The sequence below is a fragment of the Rhinolophus ferrumequinum genome, chromosome 3 (genome assembly GCF_004115265.2).
Source record: "Rhinolophus ferrumequinum isolate MPI-CBG mRhiFer1 chromosome 3, mRhiFer1_v1.p, whole genome shotgun sequence".
NCBI classification, from domain to species: Eukaryota; Metazoa; Chordata; class Mammalia; order Chiroptera; family Rhinolophidae; genus Rhinolophus; species Rhinolophus ferrumequinum.
This window is the reverse complement of record NC_046286.1, coordinates 94,983,394-95,004,568: the sequence shown is the minus strand read 5'-3', so window position 1 is coordinate 95,004,568 and position 21,175 is coordinate 94,983,394. Positions and strand designations below refer to the sequence as shown.

The window sequence follows — 21,175 nt, the reverse complement described above, 5'->3', positions numbered from 1 at the left end:
GCCAAAAATAGTCATTGTGTTTCTATGCCCTGCATGTTTACCTGCTTCACTATCACCTCTTAATTTTGTTACAAAAAATAAGATGCTGACCTTTTCTCTTCTAGATCAGTGAACATTTATTGACTGTAGGTTGATAGATTTTAGAGTGTGTGATGATTTAATTCAGAATGCTGTTCAATTTAAACAGAAAGAGGACCTTTCTGTCTACTCTCACTGTGCTTAGCATTGATGAATGAAGTGTAGCCTGGAAACACAGAGATATTTTGATAAAGGGAACGGACAAATCGGCCCAAGGTAGACAATTTTTTTGTAGTGTTTTTGGTTTTGTTTTATGTTATTTTCTGGTGAATGGGAAGAGGGAATGTGGTTATGCACTTTAGGAAGTTCCCTGAAGGAATTTAAAAGAAAAATTAGAATCTTGAGCCAAATTCTTAGTTCAATTAGCACCCAAAATGCATTTTGAGTAGGGAGGTACTTTAGTCATCACTTCTTAAAGAAGACAGTTGTAGCAAATAGCACCTATGAGTTGCTGTGTTAAAAATAAGGCACCAGAAGATAAGACAGGAGAACCCAGACAAGAAAACACCAGTAATGATGGAAGAGATAATGTAAAAAAAAAAAGTGCAGCATGATGTGGCATCATGCAAAAGCAACTCTAGTTGTTTTTCTTTGGAGCTTAATAATTTAAGTTGGGGGAAGTGGCCACTGGGGAATGGTTGTTGTGGAGAAGGTGGCCAGGACTGGGGATTAATAAACAAAATTAAGGAGATTCGTTTTTAATTTGCATGGGCACTAAGACACCAAATATGAGTTAATTTGTAGATAAGAGTGCTATAAAGAATCAAGTTGCCATTATGGTTTCTTTAGTTTTTTTCTTTTACTTTTTTTTTTTTTTTAATTACAAAAGAAATACATCTGTCTGGTTTAAAAAAAAAATTCAGGTAATAATTTAAGTATGTAAAGTGAAAAATGAAATTTCTCCTATACCACCACCCAAACCATATTAACTTCTCCAGAGGTAACCATTGTTGCCAGTTTGGTATGTAACCTTACAAAATATAGCCACATGGTGTACGTATGTACGTCAGTATGTAGAGAGCGACCACATTCCATAATGCCACTTACCACTTCCCCATGTTCATCTTCAGAGTACTTGTCAGTACTTGGCATACTAGATGTATATTTTAAAATATTACATTATCATCTTCCTCCAGTTATTGATTTATTTGGGTTTTTATATATTACATATTTAACCCTTTATTACATATGTTTCTGCACTAGCAAGATAAAGCCAGTCAAATGCCATGCTTTTTCTAGTTGTGTGATTCCGCTTCTGTAACAATTCAAATGTATGTACCTCGTATTATATGCATGTTGAATTGAATGAGAGTCAGGGTTATATTATTTTTACATTCATCTCACTTCTCTCACACATATTTTCATCCTGAATGCGATCCCTATCCCCTTTCTTATTTCGTATAGTACATTTGAGATGGTGTAGACCAGGGGTGTCCAAACAGCGGCCGGCGGGCCAACTGCAGCCCGCAATTTTTAATTGGCCCGCAGCAAATTCCAAAAATATATTTAGTTTACTTAAATAAACCAGGTGAGGCAATACGTACTTCACCTCGAGAGAGTGGCCCGGCTGTTTGTGTATTTTACCGCATGTGGCCCTTGGTGAAAAACGTTGAAAAAAGTTTGGACACCCCTGGTGTAGACATTGGAATAATTATGGGTGGGATTAGGAAAGATGCACAGGGCAGTAATTATCCTCTCACCTCTGCAGATTGATTCAGATTCAGATAACATTTGTGATTTCCTGTAATATTCTGGACATTGCAGTTGGTGCCTTGACATCCATAGCTTTCTCCAGCAACTGTAAGCTGTATTATTCCATCAGAAAAATCGAGAGAGCACATTACCTATGTGAAAATCACATAAGTAGGAGTCAGCTTAGAACCCAGCTCTTCTGTCACTGCCCACCACGACAATGGATGTGGACAGGACTTCATATCAGTGAACTTAAATTCTCAATGTAACTTTAAGTCTTCCTCTGGGAATTAAGAAGACTGTTTTACTTTTGTTCCAATTTCCTACCAAAAAAAAAAAATTATTGAAATTTCTTTCTCCTCCCATTTTAGGACTGGGAAAAATGTGAGAATGGCATAGCTGAATCTCTGGAGAAACTACGGACTTTCAAAAAGAAGCTTTCCCAACCTCTACCGGATCACCACGAAGAGCTCCATGCCGAGCAAATGCGTTGCAAGGTAAACGGCTGGAGTGAGCTTTTAACTGTCACCTACCCGTGTGCTTCAGCTGTAATTATGCCTTTGAAAGCGTAATCTAGTCCATCTCCTATGGCCATGCAAGTTCCTGGTATATTGCAATAAAAGCAATCTTTTCAAAGCATCCTCACTGGAGAGTCGTTCTAGCAGAAGAGTCTCATTTACAGCTAAGAGAGTGAGGCTGGGCAGCCTGGAAATTTTGCAGACAGTGGCCATGGAGGAGCACACCTGCCCTCCACGCTCTACTGTAAGGAAAACAGGAACTGTAGATAGCTGATCTCAGTTACTGCACAGAGCCTCCATCCTTTAGTTACTCAGGGCCCCAACTGCTTAAAGGTTATGAACAACACCTCACATCGCACTGAGAAGCAAATCAGTAGCCAATGCAGACCGTCCCCTGCATCATGAGCTCGCTGGGACCAACATGACTTAGTCGCTTTAGGGTTTGGTCCAGTCACACGTGTAGGGCCTGGTGGGGTGGCTGAACAGCAGTTCTCTGTGGAGCAATATGCAGATCAAATCAACACTGCCTTCAACCTTTTCTCCCAAATTACACATGTCCTTGTGTTTCCAGTCATTTGCAAATTATTGCACTACTCGAGTAATTTTGTTTAAAACTTCCCACATACTCAAATGATTTGGATTGTAATCAGTTCTCTGCTTCACTTTGGCTAAGAAGGTAAGCATTTAAGAAAGATCAATTCTTAGAGCAGTCTAGGATTCATCAAAAGTGTGGATATCAGCATATTTCTTTGATATTATAATTTAAGAATATTCTTTAATACTTGAAAGAGGAAGATTTAGGAAAAATCAAAGGTACTATAGTTTACATCATGGATGGCAAGTGAAATATTGAAGTATAAATTCAGAAGTATGCAGAGATTAAAAAGAGCTTGTTTCAAGCCTGTGATTGTAAATTTGTAACAAATGATTCAAGAAAACTTCCAATAAACAAGAATGGCGTTTATTAGGCCAGTCCTGTGTGCCATTGCCAGTATCGGTGTTACCTCAGATGCCCTGAACACAAGCTCATAAGGGGAATCTGCTATTTCTCTTTTACAGTTATGCAAAACGATGCTTCTAGAAGTTTTATAACTTTTCAAAGTTAGTAAATGTCAAAGTTGCCACAATCCAAAGGCTTTATTTTTACCACCTGGACTCATCTAATGGAGTCTGTAAGTCTGAAAGAGTCGGTTTCTGGCGGTGGTGGTGGTGGTACTTTTTTAATCCATACACCAACTCTGATGTTTGAGTTGGGGTTAGAAATTGTTATAAAAAGCGGAAAATCTTTACATTGGTATGGTAATTTAATATGTCTATGCATATAAACAGAAACGCTACATATTTAATATACCTGGATGGTTTGGTCTTTTAGCCAAAAGCTGTTACCATGGGACCTCATCTCCCAGAATACACAATAGTTACAAGCATGACCTGCTATTAAGTTTGGAGATGAAAAGGGTGCATTTTGGTTCAGCTCTCTGCTACTCTTTACCCAAACCACCCTTAGCTGCAAAACAAAGCAATTACCTGGAAAATTCAGGCTGAAACCTTGTTTGCCTAAATTGCTTGGGAAGTTAGCCTCAGACGGTACCGTTAATTGCCTTTCCCTTTGGAAACTTGCCTCCTGTGTGAAGAGACAAAAAGAGGGGGGGAAAGCCATGTGAAATATTTTATTGATGCACTAAATTAGCTGAAATCTGAAAACCTCAAGAACTGGCAAAAAGCATGAATTGCAAAATCTGTTCAAACATTAAACAAATTAATGTTAACTCGTTCAAATATTGTTTTATGAATTTTTTTCTTAAATCATTTGATAAAGATCGGAAGACATATATTTTTACAGTTACTTAAAGAAATCTCTGCTTCTGCCGAAAATGCATTCGGTCCATTATTTTAAATTGAGTGATAACATCAACAGATCTTTTCAGCTGCTACATTGTAAGTCTGTATCACAGAATGTAGCAATTCATAGTGTTTGAATGAAGGTTCAATATAGGAGTCTGAGGTTTTCAAAAAGTATTTCATTAACATGATCAGTAACTCGGGACAAAAAGAAATGATGGGTTAGGAGTTTACAAAGTTGGTTTAAAAGTAAAGAAGCTCAGTGAAGTGATGAAACTCTAACTTAGAAAAGACAATCAAAGACGATCAATGAAATGGTGAATAGATGGTAGGAAGATTCTGTAAGCAACCTGGTGTTTTATGAGGAGCACTTGGCAAATTATCAAATTATGTAGGAAGCAAGTAAGTAGATACCAAGTTAGATGTTCAAACAGAGTGGGCTGGAAAGGTCATTGTATCAAGAAGGTTATTCCAAATACACTTCAGAAATGTTGATGGGTATTCAAGTTTGTTTGTTCAATCTAGGAACTGGAAAATGCAGTGGGGAGCTGGACAGATGACATGGCACAGCTGACACTGCTCAAGAACAGCCTTTGTACCTACATCAGTGCCGATGACATCTCCATCCTGAACGAGCGCGTGGAGCTTCTGCAAAGGCAGTGGGAAGAACTATGCCACCAGGTGAGACCAATGCTGGACTCAGCATTCGCTCAGAAAGGTGGGACTCTGGGAGATGATTTGGAAGGTCAAATGACTTGAGCCACATTGGGACCCATCTCCTATCTCTGTGCACAGAGGGAGGACTCTGTGGTTATTACAAAAACGTTTCAGAAGAATACAATTATGTCTTACCATTATAGCTGAGATGCAGTCAAACTGGATTTTTTTTTTGCTTTTTCTTTCACTGGCTGGCATAATACTTTTCAGAGGAAACATAATTTTGTGGTTCACGGATGTGGTTTTGCTAGGTAGATACAGTGCTAGGTAGGTGGTCTCTTTCTTACTTTACACATGTGAAAAGCAATAGTTTTATTTCAATTTTGAATAATACTGTGGAGCTGGTTTTGTGTGTGGCACATTTATTGTTGCTGTTGATTTACCATGGTTGTTTTTAATAATTCATGGTTCACAGCATTTTTGGTCATACTTCATTCATTTGTTAAGTACCTTCTGTCTGCTCAATACCTTAAAAGAGATGCAGATTGGGTTTGATGGAAATGAAAGGAAAAGATTGGTGGGAAGGTGATGAGGAGGCATCCGAGGCAAAAGGAATCCCATCGATTAAAGGCCCACAGAGCAGAATAGGCTCTGAGTGTGGCCTTGAGATCATTCCCTCCAGGAAGCAGGGGCGCTGAGTGTCGTGTTCCTTCCTGGACCTGGTCGCCATGCCTGGCACACAATAGGCTCTGATGCATATTTGTTGCATGAATCAGTCACATTAATTATTGTGAGTTTCACAAGCTATAGTAAGGGTCGCTATTATCAAGTTTACGGTTGAGTTGAGACGAAAATTGGTCCTGAAGAATCTACACAGTGGAGAAGAAAACTGGGTATAAACAAGTTAGAACACTGTATAAAGATGTAAGCCAAGTAAGGGCCATGTGGGCTGCAGAGGACAAAGAAAATGCTTGTCGAAGAGGATAAATCTGGTACTGAGTGCTGAGATGAGACGTGAAAGCATCTGACTGGTGTGGAGGAGTCAGGCAGGTGTGTGGGACAGGGTTGCCGCTGGAGTAAAGGCACAGGAGGGGAGCAGGCAGAGGGCCTGGCTGGGAGAAGCAGGTGTGGGAAAGACCAGGAAGGAGCTTCCCTCTGGAGGGGGCCTCTTTGTGCCTCCCGTTTCAGGACAAACATGCTTTCCTAGAGATCTCTTCTCTCTCCTCCTCCCCACTTTCTCCAAGGCAGGGTTGCTTCTCTTTATGTTTAAGAAAACATGAAACAGAGTTTAAGAGGCTCATAGCCTCTTGATTCATGTGACATCAGCAAGAAATTTGTCACTTGGTAAATTTTTCTGTGTGTGTTTAGGTTAAGACCCAGGTGTTTCTCAGGCCATGAGCCAGAGGAGAACTCTGGCACGCCTTTGGGAAATATGTGAAAAGTTTCCTACGAATATATACTGTACTGTTAAAAGGGAGAAACGTAAGAGATGATTTTCCTAAACATACTGACGAATAGACTTTAAAGTTAGTCACCTTTCACAGAGCTCCACAATCTCCGTGAAGACGATGAGAAACTTACGTGGAGCGTGATAATGTTAATCTCAATATGTTATCCTTTTCTGAATTCTTCAATCTAAAACCAATACATAACTGCTCAGTAAATTATACACGTTTTTGAACATAAGGATGTTATCATGGCATTTCATATAAACAAAAGATACATTGGTGGTGCACATAACTGAAAACGATCCCAGCAGTGTTCGGGTACGTTTATGAGCTGTATTCATTTGTGTTTCTTAACATTTAGAAAAGTCTAGCACTACTTGCTGGCAATACTTTTCAGCATATTATGTGAAATGTATTGGACTAGATCCATTTCTCCGGCTTACTGATGCCTGTAAAGCATTCAGAGAGGTAGCACTTTCTTGGTCCCTATTGGCTCCTGTTTCCTTCCCAAACCTGCCATGAACTGTCCGACCCCAAGACCTTGCTCAGGCCATTCTTCTTGCCTGGACTGACTCTTCCTTCCTGTCTGGGTCTGACGCACCCTCTTCCAAATTCCACAGCCCCCACGTTGCTCAGACCACAGTGTTTCTCTGCTCCTTTGAGCTCCTTTTCCCTTTCGGTCTGTGCCATCATGGGTCAGTTCATTGTTCCTCTCTTCTTTTTTTAATGGCTGTGACTTGATTTCAAGACTATGAAGTCCTTGAGGACAAAGATCATTTATTTTTATCTCCAGTGCCTAGAACAGCTAAATGTTCATGTGTACTGTTAATAATTTAGACAATACTTTGGGACATGTGTTTTATGTCTTCAGATGTATGTTCCTCTAAATGTAAAATAATGACAAGTTTTCTGAATATTTTGGAACTTAAGAAGATTATTATTATGCAACACTTTTTGAGGTAGGAAACTAGAACTGTACAAAAATATTATGAGATACAAAGGATACACATTTTCAGTTACAAGACAAATAAATTCTGGGGATCTAATGTATAGCATGGCAACTACAGTTAATAGGACTGTATTATATTCCTTGAAAGTTGCTAAGAGAGTAGATCTTAAATGTTCTAACCACAAAAGAAAAAGGTAATTATGTGAGATGGTAGGTGTGTTAACTAATCTTGTGGTAATTATTTCTCAATATATGCCTGTATCAAATCATCACATTGTACACCTCTAACTTACACAATGTCATATGTCAATTATATCTCAATAAAACTGGAAAGAGAAAAAAAGAAATATATAAATATATTTAGAGAGAGAGAGAGAGAGAGAGAGAGAGAGAGGCAACAGTCTGTTTGGAAATACATTTTGAAAGCTGCTGTTGATCATATGATATGCCGTGAAGAGATTAATCCCTCACACCTGTGAGTGGCCTAAGATTAAAGTAAAAAAAGAAGCAAATTGATATAAAATATATAATGTTCCTAGAAAATTTCTATATTGAGTGTCTTAAGGCCTGAAGCTAAAGCGTACTTCTCTGACATCACTTCAACCTAAGAAAGATGATTTAAACCAGGGAGAGTTTAGTCCTGGGTCACACTGAAGGTGCCAGGATACAACTCTAAGGAGGAACATAGACTAGTTACTAGTTCTTGAGCTAGTGTTTCCGGAGAAATTCGATCAAGTATGAAACCACAAAAGGAAATGGGCTTGTGCCTATGTCTCATTTTAAAAGTTACAAGCTTGAATTAAGCATGGCACCCTCCCTCTACTAAAGAGCCAGTGGCCTGTTTCATGTTCCCGTCGAAGTAGTTGATGAGAAGGCAGGAGTAACGGGGACTCAGATGAGAATGAGGAAGACGTGCTGTAAGTAAACTTGGCAGAGCAGAGTTAATGTGTAAAAGTTCCTCTTTGCACATGTGCCCCCCACCCCCCACCCAGTGGTTTGTTGCGCCTGTGTGAAACCATAGCTTATGTTTGCTTTTATCCCTGTTTTGGTTTGTAGATCTGTGTGTAATTCTAGTTGAGATATAAATATATCATCATTGTAATTGCTCAGTGGTTTTCAAATTGTCACGGTAAAAATATTTGAAGTAGGAAAGGATGTATTTCCTGTTCAGCTGCCTCACACTCCGGAGGCTGTAGCCAGTACTCGTCAGCTGTTGGCAATGCAGTGAGTTTAGACTCTTGAGAAAACGTATATATGTGCTAAGCTGATAAATAATGTGAGAGTTTCAACTGAATCCAAAGGAAGAGGTGGTAGTGTTCCCTTATCATACAGCCCACATGTTAGTTTCAAAAATCCAAAAGGAAAATGCTGTCCCCATTATGAATTGAAATCTTTTGAAAAGCTTTTGGCGCCAGAATACAACCAGTGCTTGTAGTCTACTTGTTTCCCTTTCGGCTCTTGCTCTGTGCAGGCAAACGCAAGCAACACCTCCGTGACGTGTGTTAAAACAGGAGAGATGCACAGGGCATTCCAAAAACATGTACCCACATTTTAAGAAAGGGAAAAACTGTAAGGGGGATCAAATATATGGTGATAGAAGGAGAACTGACTCTGGGTGGTGAACACACAATGGGATTTATAGATGATGTAATACAGAATTGTACACCTGAAATCTATGTAATTTTACTAACAATTGTCACCCCAATAAATTTAAAAACAAAGAAAGGGAAAAACTGTATTAATTTGTCATACTCAATATATACCGATAACAAAAGATGAATACAAGTCGCATTTGACTTCTGCGATGACAAGCGGTGCTCAAAGTGGTTACCATCAGCGTCCAGACACTTCTGATTACAGCGAACTACTGCTTGAGCATAGATCACATGACTTAAAAAGTGTATACATTCTTTTGGCACCCCCAGTATTTACCAGCAGTTTCTTAAATTATTTTTCTTGTTTGTATTGTATCGTAAGCGTACTGTGTTGCAGTACATAGGACAAGGCAAACAATAAACATTTGTTTAATGAGTTTTGGAACTGATGAAAGGTTAATTTACAAATGAAGAAAGTAAGGCTTGCAGAAGATGAATAATTTTGCCCCAGTGATATCATTAGTAAGTGATGAAGACTGTTTTTGAATCTCACCTGCCTCTGGATATTTGACCATCATGTTATATGATAACCTCTGTCAAAGACTCGAGCTTTGCTGGTCCTATCTCATACTGACTATAAACAAATGCCTCAAACGTGCCTAACCTTCTCTCTCCTTGTCTCTGGAATGGGGATAATTCCCCAAAAACAGTACCCCCAAAGAAATAGATACTGTTTTTCCTATTATGTGGTCATCTTTCCTGCAGATGATAAGAAAAGCCCTAGAATTCATTCTTGTCCGTGCCCAAGGTTTGGGAGAAGAGGGAAGAGCTACACATACCGAGTCCCGTTAATCTTAAGTCTCAAGGGCAGGAGTTTCTAGTCTCTTCTTGGAAAATGGTTGCTTTGAGAGGTCTCAATTAGGGAACTATAGTTTCAGCTGGCACATCGTTGAACTAGAACGTAAACTATTGGCTGCGCTCCTGACTCTCATGATCTGTGAATGGAAAGGAAAAAGTCACATCCACCAGAAAATTCAAAATCTCAGAGTTGCTGCGGATCAAAATGCTGTACACTCTGCTGTCAGAGTTCTGGAGGAAAGGGCTTCAAGAAGGAAGGAATGTGCTCTTATCATCCGCACTGTCCTGGACTGGTGGAGCATAGGTGAAATTTGTCTCCCAAACTTTTTACCCTGTGTGTTCTTAGCCTTTTCCGTTCCTATCAGTATCCACCCACCCCAGGTAAACTCACTGCTCTTTGGCTGTTCTTTTACTGTATTTGCTAAAAGTGGCAACGATCCTATAATATCTACACAGAACCAACAGTAGTGTGAAGCTAGATTGTTCAGAATGTGAAACGAGTGAACGAACCTGAAATGAGTGAACATAGCTGTGGCTCTTCAGGAGGAAAGTACAGGGTTCACGGTCTCCCGCCTGTCTGTCATAGCTTCTTGTTGGGAAACCTTTGTGCTGACAGCAGTACCCCAGGGAACAATACCTGAAGGGATGCACTGTTACTCATAGAAGTCCACCCCACAGAGTTTGTTGACTGCTTCCCTCGGGGTACGAGTTCCACGCTGATGATCCTCTTGCATTTTCTCTCATTTTAAACTTTTCAGCTCTCCCTAAGGCGGCAGCAAGTAAGTGAGAGATTGAATGAATGGGCAGTCTTCAGTGAAAAGAACAAGGAGCTCTGCGAATGGCTGACTCAGATGGAAAGCAAAGTTTCCCAAAATGGAGATGTTCTCATTGAAGAAATGATAGAGAAGCTCAAGAAGGTATGGGATGCCTGCCTACACATTTTTACTCTTGCTAATGCTTACGTGTACTTTTAATAGGTACAGAGATGGCCTCGCTCGTAGTTACATTCCTGTCAAAGGAGCTCTCTAGTATAAACATTTTTTTTTTCCTTTTTAATGTAAAATAAACTTGCATGGAAAGGCCTCCTTTATTTTAAAAACACCGATAATATTTTCTATTTGTGATGAAATAGATTCTCTGCTGATAGATAATATTCAATATTTGGGGGTCTTAGTTACCTGTTTAGTGGGAATCATTTATGTGTATTAGTTTTTTGCGTGTTTTTATTTCTGTTTTTAGAAAGGTAACAGCACTAGAGAAGAACTGAAAAAAAAATCCTAGGATCCACTAAACTGACATTTTCTTTATAAAATATGATTAATAGACAGTCGCAAGACTGAGGACTTTCCTGCGAATTTTGGCTTCATGTTATTTTCAAGTTATGTGTGCTTGTTTAAGGATTTCATATATTCCTATGGATCCAGAACATTTTTATGTCTATATAGAGCTGATCAAATTTACTAGCATTTAAAAATGTTTTTGAATTTTAGTGGTATGTCCACATTGTTTTGAGCAATCTTTTAATTTTATTTTAATTTTTCTCATTCACACATATCACCATCTGATGTACAATGTATTTTCCCCATTTTCTTGGTCATTATCTGTCTATAGTGGAAGTCCCAGCTTCATGGGGACGGGAACTTTGTCCCTTTTGTTATTGCTGTATCTCCTTCCCCCAGAGCAATGCCAAGTTAACATAAGTGCTCAGTCAAGATTTATTGAATAAATGAGTTATAGTTGTATTCACTCTGAAAGGAAATATAAGTAGTTATTAGAAAAATTATATTAATCCATGTAAATACATGGAGAAAAGAAAACACTCCAAAGCCAACATGTAATATTAATAACTTACTTTATAGGTTTCCACATAACATTGTGAATTATAAGGATAAGCATTTGTATATTTGATATCGTAAAACTTTCATATGTGGGCTGTGATGATATAGATTTCATTTTAGCATCTGCTAAGAGCTCTGCACTTTGTTAGTTTCTGGGTCTCAGAGAATGTTCCACTAGACACGATTAATGTGCTGTAGGTAGTATAGTAAGATTTGCTATAGAATACATCTTGGCTAAATGTATCTGTAGTCTCATTGATTTTCTTCATGAAATGCAAGGCACCTAGTTTAGGGGCATGGATAAAACTGACTCGAGTAAAATACAGTCATAATTGAAAATTTTGAAAATCTTTAGTTTGTCACAGATAATTTCGTTACAGTATTTGGCACCCTGTTAGGAATTATCTTGAAAATATTAACTATGCTATTTTGTATATAACATAAGTTATGGGATTTAAAAAGAAGTCGGTGAGCTTGCCTCTTGTGCTTCCTCTTTCGTAAAAAGAAAATTACACTGAGGGGTGATAATTTTGACAACATAGAAAAGAGCAATTAATAAACAGATTGTAACCAAAATACTGATATCTACTGGCATTAGCACTTAAAAACGTTTTAATCTAAAAGACAACGCAAGAGGGCTATTACACTGTAACTGCTATTTTAGGCTCGGAGTAATTCCTTTGCAATAAACATTTCTCCATAAAATTATCTCAAATTTGTGGTGAAATATTATAACTGTTAAAAAGTACATCCAATGTATTGGTCTTTGAATCCCATTTTGTTGACGTAACATAAAGAGGAGGGTGGGCGGGGTTACCGGGCCTGAGGAGGACACTAAATACTGGGGTAGAATAAAATTTCACTGGCTCTTCTCTTTCTTTGGGCGCCTTTTTTTCAGGTAACTGACTTGAAAGGTAGCCCTGTTACCACAAACATTAGAGCAAGAAAAGGTTAGTCTTCACATATTGTTTTCCTGAGAGAATATTTGCTGCGCAATAATAACTTGAGCCAAAAAAATGAAAAGGTTGATTTGAAAGATTGGGTCCTGTCACTATGGCAGGAGAGTAAGAGGACCGTTGATTAGGGGGTACAGGTGAGGGGATATGTCCTTTCATCGTCACTTTAATCTTACCATTGAGTGGCCTGTCTCTTGCAGTACACCATCAGGAGTCTGATCTGCTTATCCACAACAATCTTTAAGAAGAGCTAGTGCAGAAATTGGGTAAACGAAGAAGGTTAGAGACCCATTGATTCTCTAAGATTAATGGTCATTATTCTTGAGAATTAATTTGCCATTGATTTATGTGTTGTAAAATATTGATATTGTTTAGAGGCTATCTCTTTAAAATAAAGGTACTCTTAAAACATCCTGTACAAATTACAATTGACACATACACACGTATATACATTTATGCATGTGTATATATATATATATATACATATATATATACACATATATATGTCAATCACACACACACACACACACACACACACACACACACATATCTTTAAGTTCCTTGGCAGTTATTTGTGTAAGGATTGATTCTAAATATAACATCAGGTTGGTGATTTCAGTAATAAGGTATAAGTTTCCATCATTAAAATCCTTCCAGTTGTGTCTTTTGTATCAATGTATATATTTTTATTGATTTTTAATGCCCGCTTTATGTAAATAGAAAGCAACCCCCCTTCCCTATAGAACATCTCTATAAAAATTCAATCAGAACGCTGCGTCGGTGAAAATAAAGGTTCCAGTACGTCTTGGACACATGGACAGATATCCGCATGGTGTTCTTCATGCCCATACATTTCCAAGCAATAGAAAACTGTCATTATCATGTTCTTAGTAGAACCGGTCTGAATGTATCAAGAATATGCTTTCTGACCTCTGTGATTGCTATTTATCTTGCAGGATTATCAAGAGGAAATTGCTATTGCCCAAGAGAACAAAATACAGCTCCAACAAATGGGAGAACGACTTGCTAGAGCCAGCCATGAAAGCAAAGCCTCTGAGATTGAATACAAGCTCGGAAAGGTCAATGACCGGTGGCAGCATCTGCTGGACCTCATGGCAGCCAGGTAAAAAGACCCTCATCCATAGATACGTGTGTGCAGAATTTGAAAGCATTCGGTCCACCTTTCATTTCAGCTAAAGATAATCCAGTAAATCTCTCTCTGTTCTCTCTCCCACCATTTTAGTTCACGTTTTTCTCATAAATGTTATTTTCGTTAACTTTCAAATTCTCCTTATTTCATACATTTAGTGTTTGCATTTATCTCAAAGAAAGTCATATCCAAACAAAATTCACTCCTGAAAGAAAATTCTTTATTTTGGGCCTTTATGAGTCTTCAACCACCTGTAAGGAAGAAAGTTAAACTACCAACCAGTATCATGGAGGGTGTTTTTGTCTGCAGTAGCCAAAAAAAAAAAAGTTATCCCATTCCTACTGTACACCTGGTTAACCAGGAATAAAGCTAATCATTGCCACTCTGCTTAGTTGTAAAAATAAGCTGCTCCATTATAGCAATTGTAATTTTGTGCTTAGCTTTTAATGATGACTGTAAGCGTCTGCCTCATATATGAGAGGAATATTACATTCAATTTCTATTGCAGAAAGGCAGGGTGAGTAAAAGGGAAAATCAAACAGAAAAAAATATAGAAGGGTCTTTACCAGCACATAATAGTCTGATGTGATTGAATGAGACACTATGTTATTTGATATAAAGAGAGGGAGAGACGTAAGTAAATGCTTTATTTTAGGTGAACTTTTTTTCATGTTGGAATGTAGGCTCCATGAGGGCAGGCATCTTTGTTCATCCTTTTCACTGTATAGCACGAACACCAAGAACAGTGCCTGGACGCAATTTGGTGTCAATGAATGAATAAATGAATTACTTGAATATTTGAATGGATATTCTTCTTTATGGCAGTTAGAAGAGTGGAATATAACAAATGTTTCTGATCCATAGCCATTTTGGAGCTATCCCCCAACATGCTTTTTGATCTGGGTTCCTTTCCTTAGCCGTGCTGCGTAACGGTGAATATGAAATAGTGCCTTTTGAATTCCAGGTGCTCACAAAAAGCTCATGTGGGCATGACAATTCCCTATGTTAATTTTGGAAACATTTAGTATATGTTTTTTGTATAAGGGTGTTATTAAAGAGGATCTAATTTAAGAAGAAGGTGAAATTATAATTTATTTTCTTTTAATGAAACAGAAATGGAATAAATATTTACTGTTTTCAAAATGTTTAACAATGACACTGTAATAGCTAACATTTATTGAACCCTCATTTTGTGCCAGTGACGATACTGCAGGCTTCATATGCACCTTCTCGTGTGTCGTTCACAACACCTTTTGAAGTGGGCGTTATTATTATACCCATTTTCCTGATGCAGAGGCTGAGGCTTAGGTTTGACCATGGTCACACCTGTGCTGAGTCCACAACCCATGCTCTGTAGCACTGTGCTCTCCTCTCTGCCACACATGACGTCCTTGTCTCTGTCCTAGAGAATGCAATTTACTAAAAAATTAGGTTCTGCTATTTATTTCAACAATCTGATTTCCCTGTCCTCTGTGTGTGAAGTACTGGCAATGTGGCAGTGACTGAGAGATTTGGGGGTTACAAGACAGAGGCTCATTTCCTCAAGGAGTTCATAGTGTGAATACAGACATGCAAAGAAATCAAGTAAAATGACAAGCTAGACGCTCTAGCAATGATACGATAAAAGATGGAAGTATATGTATGGTTCAATTTCAACTGCTCTAAGTTTTTAGGCATATGTAGGATTTAGAATCCCAATGCTATGTTTGGGATTCTCAGTTGCTGATAACAAAATCTTATTTTGGAAGGAGAAATTAAAGCCTCTTGTACTAAAAATACCCTTCTTAGGAAAGCCACCCTCTTGGTAAACATCATCAGACTCTTTCCATCAGATTAAGACTCATGAAATAACTTTTCTGTCTGGTTGTTCAAGTGAGACTTTTCTAGATGTTATTTAGTTTATCTTTTCCAAAAGACACATTAATAAACTCAAATCAATTCAATATTTATAACATACACACATGAGAGTCACTAAAATGCTCATATGTTTCTACTTGTGTGGAGTCTCACCATACACAGATATAACTCCCGTGGAATACTTTTGTGTATATGGTGTCCATTTCTAATTGCCTCCTTCCAAAGGGGACCAGATGATGTGCTGACCAATCCTTTATCTTGGAGTTCAATGCCACACTGTATTCATAGTCTCCGTGAAGCATCTTCTAAATGACCCTCTGCCATCCCATTTGCTTTCCATTTCCTGATTCATCAGAGTTTCACTCGTGCACGTACTAGGTGACCATCTCCCACACCTTCTTCCACTACAACCTGCCAACGGCAGTACTCAATTTCAATGATTCAGTCTCATTCACCACTCTTCCCTCCTGCAACATTTTTTCACACTGATTCATTAAAATAGAATATAACTAAGTTATGCCTTTTGCTATTTCTATGTGCTTTGGTGCTCTGGTGGGAATGGAGACGTTATCTTTGAAGATGATCATATTTTCAGGAGAACAACTTCCCAGCCAGATAACAGAAACATCATGAGAGAGAGAAAGAGAGAGAGAGAGAGGGAGAGATTCGCTGATGATAATCGTATAACTACATGCAAATAGAATGCATAGTTGTGAGTCAGCTTCCTATTGCTTAGACCATCCTGACAACAAAATGTGTTTTGCATTGAATTTTTAAACCATCACCAAGCACTGTCAGGTTTTTAGGGCAACAAAATGTGCTCAGTTACTTACAGAGCTCAATGAATAACGTTCTGGTATCCTTTCCATGCTTTCTAGACCTGCTCAGTCCAGGATAGCAGTCACTTAGCTACATGTGACTATTTAAATTAAGTGAAATGGAATACAATTAAATTGCAGTTTAATTTGAATTATAATCAGTTACGCTGGCCACATTTCCAGTGTTCAGTAACCACATGAGGGTGGTGGCTACCTTACTGGATTCTGCAGATTCAGAATATTTTTATCATCCCAGAAAAATAAGCCGAGACAATTGAAAGCATTTCTGAGCCCTTGGTTTTCATTAAGGGTCAACATAAGAAACAGGCCTCACTGTAATTTCTATAAAACTCTCTTCAAGGATTCTGGCTTTCATTTTTTTCAGGGAACCATATGCAAAAACCCACGTAACTTTTCTAGGCTCACAAGGAACAGAAAATCTGTCTTTTAGCATTAGTTTTCAGTGCTTCTTATAATAGACGACGCGTTATTGAACATTTCCCATCTTAGGATCTAGGTGAGTCAGTCTCAAGTTGTTTGCTCTGATGTAATGACTTAAAAAAAAAATTAACTAGACTCTCTAAAATAAGTGTATTCTTCCATCTAACAAACCTAAATCCCCATCTCAAAAATAAAAGTGCACTTTAGTTATTTGACTCTTTTTTTCAATAACAGCTTTATTGAGATATAATTCACATACCGTACAACTCGTCTGTCAAAAGTGTACAATTTAGTGATTTTTAGTGTATTTACAGAGGTCTGCATTCGTCACCACAACCATTTTTAAAACGTTTTCATCACCACCAAGTAAAAACCCCATTACCCATGAGCAATCACTTTTTCCCCCTCCATCCTCCCTCCTTCCCCACCCTCCAGCCCCAGGCAACCACTAATCCATTGTCTGTCTCTATAGATTTACCTATTCTGGACAGTTCACATACACATACGTGGAATCATACACTATGTGGTGTTCTGTGACTGGTTGCTTTTAACCTGTGTATCTGTTATCATTCCCTTAAACATTGTATAGGAGTAAAAATAAATATAATTTCTAAAAAACTATTGAATGCCTCCTGTGTATGAACTGTGCATGCTGCTACAGGGCCCAGGTTGGCAAACTCTCTGCACAGGACCAGATTGTAGAGATTTTCGGCTCCATGGGCCATATGGTCCCTGCCAAAACCCCTGTGCTGTTATATCTCAAAAGCAGCCATAGCAAATACTTAAGCAGCAAAGTGAGGCTGTGTTCCCGTGCTGCGTTCCCGTAACGTGTTTACCAAAACAGGTGGTCAGCCATAATTTGCTGCCGCCGGCTCTCTGATATAAAGACGAAAAAGAAAATGGTCCCGAACCAAGTAAGGGTGATAAAACAGGTATGCAGGTGACTCCTCACCCCGGGGTCTTCCTATGGTATTTTCACACTCACTCCCCTGCCGCCCACCCCACCTGTCCTGGCCAACTCCTAACCATTCATGTTCTTTCTTTTATCCAGAATAGATCAGATTCTTCTTACCTGCTCACTAGGCTTCCTGTACTTCCTCATAGTGTATCCCTTGACTGTAATAAATATCTTGCATGATCAGTTGATTCAAGTTTATTTTCTCTACGAAAATATAAGTGTATATCTAACTTGAGCCGCACCAGCGTAATCCCAGGACAGTTCTTTGCACGTAGTGGTCACTCCAGTAGCTGTTGAGTATCTCCAATCTACGACATAAGATGAAAAGTGTCATACGTGCCGAGAGGAATAAAGCAGGCGTAGGGCGTCAGCTGCCTGAGTTATAATGTGTTTCCGCTTCACCTACACTGCAGTGTTAGGCATGTTACTTGTCTTCTTAGGACCTCAGTCACCACATGTGCAAAAGAGTATTAGGATTAAATAAGGTAGCACCTGAAAACCACTTAGCATAGTGAGATGCTCAATAAACGTCAGCTCCTAGCCAAGAGGGAATTTAGAGGCTCTTCTCTTGTGGTAGAGAAACAGCATGTGCAGTGCAAGAAAGGTTTTGTGCAGTGGTAGCAGCTGCCCTCAGACGCGGTTTCAGTCTAACACAGTTCTACCCGCACCAGAAGAAAAAGACTTCATTGTTGGAATTTATGGCTGGTATTGCCTCATGGTACTCAGTTCAGAGATGTCTGACCAAAATCAGGAATACAGTGATGTAGCAAGCATGGAAACAGCACAGAAGTAATCATGAGTCCTGAGGTTAGTCCACCCTGTTCCGGCTGTGTGACCTAGGGCTTACTGCATAACCTCTCTGAGTCCCACGTTCCTCATTTTCAAAATGTTCATTAAAATAACTGCCATTTCTCCAAAGAGGCAACACAGGGAAAGGACCATGTATACTATAAAACGCTAAATATGCCAGTCTTGTTCCTTTACATAGCTACAGAGTAGTCATAGTTTTAATATTCCATGATTTATCCAGTATTTTCCATGTTGATGGACTTAAATATTATTGCCATTTTTTGCTATTACCATAATTGTGTCTTTAAAGCCTTGCTCTGCCTTATATTTATAGTTCAATGGATTAAACATATTATGCTAATGATAATGAGCATGGAAAAAAAATTTAACCCATGAGGAAAACTAAATAAAGTACAAAGTAATTAAACTAAGAAAATAATGGCAGTAGAAATTTTAAAGAACTCAAGTTTTTTTCAGTGTTAGTCATAATCAAGTAAGAATAAATTTGCCTACAATTATAGATTTGTGACCAATATATTCCTTTAACCAAAACTTATGTTTACATTCCTGATTGATAAAAATAACAGAGAAGTGGTTGCTTTTATTTTAAAAATTCACAATAGGAAATCTTTACGTGGCAAGATTTGAAAAATTATTTTATTTATAACTAAGTTTTCTGGATATATGTCTTATGTAAAATACATTTGCTACTTTTACAAAGAAAATGTGTTTCTCTTTTAAAAGCAATCAACTCACACAACCAGAACCAAATGTTTTTAGTTGCAATTCATTATATATGCCTTTTAAAAAGAACTTAGCAAACACTCATTATTTATTTATTTGTAATTTATTTGCATGTATGTGTACTTTACTCCAAATAGTATTTTAGTTGCAATTCATTTTATATGCCTTTTAAAGAGAATTTAGCAAACACTTATTATTTATTTATTTGTAACTTATTTGCGTGTGTGTATACTGTATTCCAAATAGTATTTAAAGCAGCCAGCATTAGTCACGTTGCATTAAATTATCAGTAATTAATAATTTGGGAGTTTATTTTCTTTAAAAGCTTAAATTATGAATTTAATATAGACTCAGTGCAGAAAATTTGGGAACTCTTGAAATTCACAAAAGAAAAAGTTACCTGAAATTCCACCAAGCAAATGAACAGATACTTTTTTTTATCGTCTTAAAATGCACGTGTTATTTTTGTCACTTTGCCTGATTATGTTTAAAAGGACAAAGGCTTTGAACACGTAAGGGGAGAATAACACTTCTTCATTATTTTTCATGCTCAAATAGTCTATTCAAAGGTAAAGACCAAGCACTTCCCCACAGAGTATCTTTTCCGTCCCACCTTCCCAGACCACCCCTAAGACTCCTACTTACACCACTCAGCTGGGATATGAAACTGAAGAAAAAAACAAGTTGCTCCTTTTTGCTACTGCAGTTGGCTGTACTTGTGAAGGTTCTGGTTGTTTGCATTTGGGTGATTTATCTTTTTTCAAATATCCTGTCCCAGTTAACAAATAGCCCACAAGAAAAGTAGACTGTCCTTCCAGAGCGACGGAGAGTCTGCAGCCCGTCTTATTTTTGATTTCCTTCTTTCTTTAGACCTGGAGCTTCTCCCTCCTTGCAGATTACCCTGAGCCTCTTCCCCTTCTTACATGCAAGGCCTGCATTCCAGGAGATCAAGCCTGGCACATGTTAATGAATGTAGGTTTTATTTAGAAACATGACCACTTGTCACTGCTCAGTGTCGTATTATCAGGCAGAGACTAACCAACATTTGTCTAGAGTGAGCATTTTCATACTTCCATATACAGACAAGGGGAAACTTTCATCCCCACGCAGGATTTAGCCTTTTGCTCTGCAGGCCTAACTTTTGCAAGTGGAAAACTTCATGGTGGTGGCGGAAAATCTGTGTGCTTTGAGGATGGCAGAGGACGGCTGCTTGGACGCAGATCTTCCAGATTGTAACTGCGATATCACAAGGCAGGCATCTCCTTGAGTTTCTTCCATTGTGCATAGCTTTCATGTTACGTGGGGCTTATAGGGTGGATGCTGGAGCTTTACTCCATAATTGTTTTTGCCAATGTTAAGTGGAGATGATTGGGGTTAGGAGATTGTTGGCCGTAGACGCCTAAGAGTTTTGTTGGTTTGTTTTCTTGTCCCCCTACTGGGCGTGTGGAGCTGGATGAAAAGGTTAATGGACTTGGTTATGGCTTGGTATTCCAGTTGTCTCTAGACTGTATGCGTCATCCAAGGGGTATGGCTACAGTAGAGAGCCTGAGACACAGGAAGGAGATTCAGAAAAAGATCCAATAAAAAGATCCAGTGAGTCCACTGCTATTTAAAGGATGGGCTCCTGATGAAATTGAAATTCAGCCTTAGCCAGTTCACAACTTTGTAACTGAAAGCTTTTCTTTTATTAAATAAAAATCTACTCATGTTTGAAGGAACTAGAGGGTTTTGTGTGTGAGAGAAAGTTGTTTCTGTTTAGATTTGTCAGTAAGGGTTGGTCACTGACTAGTATAAAGATTTTAAAACACACATCCAAAATATAGAAGTTTATGTCTAAAGTAGTAACTTAGTGCATTATGCAAATGTTTATTTCATGAATTTTTTCTAGTTAGAATAATACTGTTTCAAGAATTTTCTTTTTTTAAACTATTTTTCTTGTGACATAACATCCCCCAAATAAATTTCTGCTAACAAATCGAATTTATTG

At 38.3% G+C, this 21,175-nt stretch overlaps 1 protein-coding gene across 4 annotated transcripts in view; it reads left to right on the top strand.

Annotated features, from left to right (window-relative positions):
* SYNE1 (spectrin repeat containing nuclear envelope protein 1) overlaps positions 1 to 21,175 on the top strand; it is a 417,051-nt gene that overhangs the window by 349,620 nt on the left and 46,256 nt on the right. For all 4 annotated transcript variants that reach the window (XM_033094253.1, XM_033094240.1, XM_033094230.1 and 1 more), the window contains 4 exons: positions 2,142 to 2,267; positions 4,656 to 4,811; positions 10,396 to 10,554; positions 13,388 to 13,554. In XM_033094253.1, the coding sequence (XP_032950144.1) occupies positions 2,142 to 2,267; positions 4,656 to 4,811; positions 10,396 to 10,554; positions 13,388 to 13,554 (608 nt within the window). The remainder of the gene's footprint in view (positions 1 to 2,141; positions 2,268 to 4,655; positions 4,812 to 10,395; positions 10,555 to 13,387; positions 13,555 to 21,175) is intronic.